This window comes from Dipodomys ordii, unplaced genomic scaffold (genome assembly GCF_000151885.1).
Source record: "Dipodomys ordii isolate 6190 unplaced genomic scaffold, Dord_2.0 Scaffold33, whole genome shotgun sequence".
NCBI lineage: Eukaryota > Metazoa > Chordata > Mammalia > Rodentia > Heteromyidae > Dipodomys > Dipodomys ordii.
The window spans coordinates 578,843-586,565 of record NW_012267249.1 but is presented as its reverse complement, the minus strand read 5'-3'; the positions used below and the strand labels follow the sequence as shown (position 1 = coordinate 586,565).

General features: G+C 51.1%; 1 protein-coding gene across 1 annotated transcript; it reads left to right on the top strand.

Annotated features, from left to right (window-relative positions):
* Nucleotides 1-597, top strand: Pou3f1 (POU class 3 homeobox 1; the record flags this gene model as incomplete). The annotated part of the gene is made up of 1 exon (XM_013016764.1): nt 1-597. A coding segment is annotated over one exon (597 nt), but the record flags the coding sequence as incomplete, so codon positions are not given.
* Between the last annotated feature and the right edge of the window lie 7,126 nt (nt 598-7,723).

Here is a 7,723-nt window from a genome sequence, read left to right as displayed (position 1 = left end):
GACCTGGAGCAGTTCGCCAAGCAGTTCAAGCAGCGGCGCATCAAGCTGGGCTTCACGCAGGCCGACGTGGGGCTGGCGCTGGGCACGCTGTACGGGAACGTGTTCTCGCAGACCACCATCTGCCGCTTCGAAGCCCTGCAGCTGAGCTTCAAGAACATGTGCAAGCTCAAGCCGCTGCTCAACAAGTGGCTGGAGGAGACCGACTCGTCCAGCGGCAGCCCCACCAACCTGGACAAGATCGCGGCGCAGGGCCGCAAGCGCAAGAAGCGCACGTCCATCGAGGTCGGGGTGAAAGGCGCGCTGGAGAGCCATTTCCTCAAGTGCCCCAAGCCCTCGGCGCACGAGATCACGGGCCTGGCTGACAGCCTGCAGCTGGAGAAGGAGGTGGTGCGCGTGTGGTTCTGCAACCGGCGGCAGAAAGAGAAGCGCATGACCCCCGCGGCCGGCGCGGGCCATCCGCCCATGGACGACGTTTACGCGCCCGGGGAGCTGGGGCCGGGCGGGGGCGGCGCGTCGCCGCCCTCGGCGCCCCCGCCCCCGCCTCCAGCCGCGCTGCACCACCACCACCACCACACACTGCCGGGCTCGGTGCAGTGACCCTGCCGGCTGGGCTCCCCCCGCCCCCAACACCCCTCGCAGCCGGCGGCGAGGCGCGGCGAGACGCGGGCGCGCAGACCTCCCGCGCGGCCTGGACTCTTTTTGTTCGGTTGCTTTGGATTTTACAAAAAAAAAAGCCCAGAAACTTTCAAACAAAAACCAAACGCCGGGACGACCCTCTCCGGCGAGTGGCGGAGACAGTCCATCGGGGCTGTGTCGCCCGAGCCCCGAGAGAGAAAGCAGCGAAGATCGGGGACGCGCCAACTCACCCTGGGCATGCTGCCTGCGCCTTGTCCCCCATCCCCTCGACGACCCCAACCCCTACCCCACCCCACCCCGGGCTGTTCGGGGCCGGATCCCGGCAGCGGCCTCCCACAGCGACAGGTAACGCGGTGCGGGGTTTAGGGATATCCCCGGGAGAGAGGACGAAGCGAGGAGAGAGATCCGCATCCCCTCTCCCCTCTGCCTGCGGGGCAGGGGTGGGGGGCTGTCACGTTATCCGCTCCGGGCCTCTTCTCTCCCAGAAGGATGCGCCCCGTCCTCCCTTTCCCCTTTCTCGGGCTTGGGGTTTTTGTTTTTTGTTGGGGTTCTTTTTTTTACGGTTTTTATTTATTCCTGGGGCCCCTCTGCTCCTGGGGTCCTTCTAACTCCGCCCGCGCCCTTAATTTAAATCGCTGTATACTGTATTTATCGGGGCCCCGGAGGGGAGGCCGCGAGAGCCGCGTCTGTGTATAAAAGCAGGAGATAGCCAAAGCTTTAATCTAGCCTAATTTATTTTCCCCTCTTTATCTTTCCCAACCCTCTCCCCCCCAACACACACACCCCCAAAAAAAGCAAAACAAAAACAAAAAAAACTGACAGAAAATTCGAGTGTTCATTTTTCGTTTCGTTTTATCCGAGCTTCGGCTCGGATCCTGGCCTCGCCAGAGGGGTGCCCGCGGCCACACACACCGGATAGGAGGGGGTCTCCCCCCCCACCCCCGTTCCCGGTCCCCCGCAGCAGACTTCAGTCACCGCGCGGGGCGGGGTGGGGGGGGTCCCCGCTCCCCGCCGAGCCCTGCCCTCCTGGCCAGGACGGACGAAACTTGGAAAAGTTTGGAGATATTTTTTAACCAGCGGTAGAAATAAGCCGTTCCCTGAAAGGAGAAAAAAAGAAAAAGAAAAAAAAAAACCTTCTGCCTGATTCCCTCCAGCTTTCCTCTACTCCCTTTCCAGCCCCGGGGAATTGCAGGGTGCTGGGGGAGCCCCAGAGAGAAATTCCCCAAGTTTGGGGTGAGGTGGGAACCATGTAAATATGTGAGATATGTACACACTGGCGGGGGGGTGGGAAAGAAACATTTTGTGCTTGGTTTTTATTTTTGGTTTCCTGGGTTGTCACCCCCGCCCCCGCCCCATCCTAAACGATTTTGTACACCCGACTAATCCGAAAAAGATATTTTAATATGATTTCCTGATTTCTGGCCCATCTTTATTTATTTTCTCGATGTATTTTGGAGCTTCCCCTTTTTTTCCATTTCTTTCTTCTGTTATGGTTTGAATTTAAATTTTGTTATTTTTTATTTTTGGAACAATGTTTTGGTGCGTTCTCTTTGTATCTTTATTGCAAATAATAATAATGTAGACTGGGAAGTTCCCTTTATATTTATGTTATAGTAAATATTTTATTACTCACATAAACATGTACCCCAGGGCTGTGTCCTGTTCTCTTTACTGCTAGGGCTGGGTTGGTTTTCCCGGGAGCTTCACCTCCCCTAAATTTCTGGCCTCCCTAAAAAAGCGAAAGGGAACCAAGCTAGTATCAGGACCGCCTGTTTCTTGGGCAACAGTTGGGTCTGTCTGCCTTAGGTGTGTCAATGTAGGGAAAGTGAACTCACTTCACATCCCTCTCCCATGGACTACAGACACCACCCAAAACATGGGTCAGCTGTTCCTCAGACACAACTTGACTACTACTCTCCACTTAGGAAGTAGCTCACCTGAGCTTGGATCACCAGCCTAGAATCTATGTATCTCCTGCCCAATACCACAACGTCTAACTTTGGTTTCACTTTGCACCCCACACCTGGGGTCCAGGCCAAGTTCCCCATTCTAATTCCTGGGGCGACTGGAAACCTGATCCAGTCCCACTCTCCTGTCTCAACTGGTTCTCTGCCCAGAAGTAAGTGGTGCCCAAGCCCACCAGGGTCCAGTGGGCGTGTGACAGCTTAGACTGAGGTCTGTTGGGCAGTACTGCAGAACTGAGTCAGCTTGGGAGGGAGCTCTGCCTTGTTTGCATGGGCAAAGCCTTGAAGAGCACATGCCCTGACTTCTCTTGGGGAAAAGTGGGGACACAGGCAACTGTACTGTGGGGAAAGATTTGACATCCCCAGAGACAGGCACCCAAGGACCTTCCCCACCACCGTGGACCACCTTCACCTCCACAGGGAATAATGCATATACTGAAGGAGCGAGGACTCCACACCTTCAGAGCAACATCCTCTCGGAGGGTCAGGGTTGGGGCAGATGGGGTAGGTTAAAAAAAAAGTCAAGAAAACCTTCGTCAAAAGTCAAGATAGTATATTTTCCTAAAACAACTCCTTTTTCCTTGATAGATGCAATTCTTTTCCCTTCTCGGGAGAAATCACAGGAGGTTTCCTTGATCCTTCATGGAGCCAAAGTTGAAGGCACAATTGCTTGTCTGAGGAGAAAGTTATATCCATGGATCCATAGTGAAGGGACCTGGGAGCCATTCCTGCCAGGGGAACTGTCGTAAGTCCAGTTCTGTGAGAGCCCTTGGCTGATGGCATCAGGGATGTCCAAAGAGGCTCCAGGCCTATACGACAGTCACTAGGCTGATCATTTCTGACAACTTTCTGGGCTCTGCCCCCCCCCAATATTGCAGGGGGAGGGGAAAATTATCTCAGCATGTACAAAGGCTGCTGTGGTTTTCAAAAGTTCTTGCTGCTCCTTTTTATTTTCTGTACTTCTTTGCTCCAACCATAGTGAATGAATAGTCCTGTGACGAACACCCATGTCCCCATCCCTGTGTTCCCCATATGGTGGGCCAGGGAACCACTTCCTGCTTCTTAAGAAGGAGGCCCGGGAACTTGTTACCAAAAACACAGCAGGAAGCCAGCCACTACTGGCCATCCTACCTTGGCCTCTCATTTCCTATTCTACTACATATAAAACTTTTAAGCCATCCCACACTCCTCACTTCCTTATAATTTCTCCATGCTCAGATTTATTCCAGCCTCCAGGTGGGGGTAGGGGCTGAAAGAGAAATAAATGAATCACAGGCGCCTGGTCCCACCAGCCTCTGCCCCAGATCTCAGCAGGTTTTAAGGTTGGAAATGAGGCTTCAGAAAGACGGGGGCCTTTCACTGGTCTCTTGCTTGCAGCTGACACCAATTGATTGATTGATTTCCTAATTGTCTGCTTAATCCTGTACAAGAGGGTGGGTTTCTTATTTAAGCAAGTCAACTCAAAAACAGCAAAACAATGTGACCTCCCAAGAACCAGCAGCAGCTGAGATGTAGAAAAGAAAGAAAAGAAAAAAGAAATGGAAGTGGGAAAGGGGATGGAAGAAAGTCTCCCACTTTACAAGGATTTTACTTAATGAGACACCAGCCCAGAACAGCTACCCTGTGATTAAGCCCCATGGCAGAAAGTCCTAGGGTTTCTCCCAGACTCCAGCCCCTGATGATCAACATAGCAAGTTCATACCTCTTACTTTACAAAGAAACACACACACACACATACACGGAAGGAGGGAGGGAGGGAAGAAATGTTTTCCCCTGGAATTTGAATGTCTGGAGAGAATAGAGTTTAAGAAAGGCACAATGAATGGTGGACATGTCCACAGTTTCTCCATCCCAGACATTTGTATATCTACCTGCTTGCTCCCAAGAGCCACAGAAATCCTCTTGTTTCAGAGAGACATATGTTAACTTCCCAGGCATCTTAAGCATTCCCTAGCTAACTGGGAATTTTTGGACCCTATCTCCATCTCCTTTGCACTTGAACAAAACTATTTTCAACGGCCATGCAAGTCATTGGTTCATCTAAATAGAATTTCACCCTGTATGGAAATATCTGCTTGAACTGGTGTATATACTATTCACTGGTTGTGTAAATCCCAGAAGTAGGAACATAGGAAAGAAAATCCAAGCTATACTGCAAATTCTGGGAGCTAGAATATTTGCAAGGTTAGCCAATGCTGGGGGGGGGGGAAGGAAGGTGGTTGTCATGGTCCCTTGTAGTCAATGAAGGCAAACCCAGAAGGCACCGGCCTTAAGCCTCAAAGACTTGGCAATTCTCCCTCAACTCCTGCCCTTACACTGGCTCCTATGCATGGCATAGGCCCTAGGCAATCATCTCATGGCCTGGACTTGACTCTCCACAGCTCTAACTGAACCCTTACCACAGCTTACTTGGAGCTATTTGGAACTCGGCCTCCACTGGACAGGTTCTGGCCTACATGGGGAAGAATCAGTATTTGACCCGTTCAGGGCAAAGCTGCCTGTCTCCCACGAACTTTCCCTAGCCCATCATTAGCTCCAGAAAAGAGAATTACCTAGGCTGGGGGTGGACCAAAAAAAAGGCTGGTCATCTGGCCTAAATGCTCCAAGTAAGCTTAGCAAGAATATCTACCCAGAGCTTGCAGCTTAGAAACTGGAGCCATCAATTTTGTCCCTGCTTGTCTTATTTGAAGGTCTAAGAGTTCGTGTTCACTGGGCCATTCAGGGCTCCCCTTGCTGCCTCTCAGGACTCTATGGGGGAGGACTGCCCTCTATTGGTCCCAGAACTGGATGGTGGCAGCAGTGCCAGCATCACCTTTAAGTTCATAAGCCTGCCTCCCCCCCAGATCAGCTTTAAGGTGGCTGTTCTATAAGGTATGCCAGCTAGGAGAGAGGCAACTTTAGCTCCTAATCCTACTTCACACACACACACACACAGAGGCCTCCTTCCCTTTCCATCTACCACCTGCTCATTTGTACAACATGCTCAGAAACCCACTGTTACTCACTACTATTAGTTCTTCTGTTTCCTGTTCATCCCCATCCCCATCATTCCTCTCAGCTTAAAAGCCCAACCCTCACCAGTTCACTCATATACTCACACACCCATGACCTCAGCCACACTAGTGTTGGTCATCCAAGGATCAGCATTTTGGTTTTTGATACTGAATTCTTGGGAGTCACCAGGTACAGGCACATGTAATATTGGATTTAGCACATATCACCATCTTGTGTCACATTTGACCAAGGCCCTCTGTTCCCAGGATTTCCAAGCCCTTGCCCCACAAACGGCTTTCTAAACACAGCCCTGCCCATCACTGTCCCTGCTCCTCCCGGATTTCTCCCTGCTCCTTTCAGATAATTAAAGTTAGTCTGTGTGTTTGTATGTATGTGTGATCTTATTTTTTAAACACACACCCCCACACGTACATATGCGTATATATATACAAACACACACAGCAATTAGATCTATTCTTTCCGCCATCATTTTTGTGCAGTAAAACCTCAGCCATTGCACAAACCCCCACATCCACCATGCAACGAACCCAGCTTCACCTAGTCACAGGCTTCTGATGTCACTCCCTTGTGCTTGTGCTCTCTCTCTCTTTCTGTCTCTTTCTCTTTCTCTCTTCCTTCTCTCCGCCCCTCTTTTCTCCCTCCTTCCCTCCTCCTCCTTTTTCTCTCTCATACACACACACACACACAACCCTGCATTCACACATGCAGGTACACACAGTGACACTCTCACTAGGTTACCCCCATGCCTAGCTCCCTGGTGTTTCCTGGAGGGCATAACCCACCTCCTGTTCCCACCCCCACCTCCCTCCAGGGCATCTGAGTGGGCTCTCCTTAGATGACCTAAGCACCAGGAAGACTTTGCTCCATCCCCTGCCTCACCCCTGCACACACACACACACACACCAGTGGACACATCTCCCGCTGAGTCCGACCAGGGTGGGTCTGGGTATTATTAGGCTGCAGAGACAGCACGGAGGCATATGGTCTCGTACACAAGAAATAATGTTCATGTTAAATCAGACCTCATGCATAATGCATGGTGCCTGATCTCACATTATTTTGGGTGTTCGTCAAAATCAGTGTTCTTTCTTGTGAGGGCTCCTGAAAAGAAGGGAAAAAGGCATTTGTTAATTACACCCACGGCTAAGACCCAGGGAGCCCAGCATGCCCTCAGATCCTCTTCTGTCCCAATTCACCCACCAGTGGGTCCCAGTCCTCAGTTCCATTCTGTCTCCCCCCATGGAAGGAGGGGTTGCCTCGGGTTTATAGCAGGCGTGCGGCCTCGTGTTATTTTTATTTCTTTTCTCTCGGCTCTCTGTCCCCGGAGGGTTGTGGGGAATAGCAGTGGCTCTGTCGCTCTCACACCCGATTCATTTGCCGTTTTATGAACTCCCGGTTGATTCATCGCCTCCCTAAGTCAATGATTCACTCCTGATGGCTTTTCAGAAATCCTTCAAAGGCTCCAGATTATTCAGCTTTGAACAGAAACAAGAGTCAGGGCAGACCTGGACCCTGCACTACTGCTATTCCAATGACCTTAAGTGCAGTACTGTCAGTGTCCTTGGGCTTTCCATGGGCTGGACTGGGCTGGGCTGGGAAGGAGAGAATATTTCCTTCATGCAGAAGCTGGCAGAGCTGATTCAAGCAGCTCCTGGATGTAGCCTGTGATAAGGCCCCTTTCAGTCTCTATGGGTCACCTGTCTCCCAGTGTCATCAAAGTCCCTCTGGAAGCATTCCACACTTGGAGGAAACAGCAGAATGACAAAGCAGAGGAACTATAAGACTAGATAGATTAATCCTGGACCCACCTTTTTTTTGGTGAGGGGCGCTGTTCCAGAGCTTAACCTCAGGGCCTGGGCATTATCCCTGAGCCTCTTTGTGCTCAAGAGCCACTTCTGGCTTTTTCTGAGTAGTTTATTGAAGATACAAGTTTTACAGACTTTTCTGCCAGGGCTAGTTTCAAACAGCAATCCTCAGATTTCAGCCTCCTAGGTAACTGGGATGACAAGTGTGAGCCACCAGCACCTGGCTCTGCCTTTTTTTAAAAATCAGTGGTGCGACTTCAGGGCAGCATCTTACATTTCTGCGCCTCAGTTTCTTGACATAGT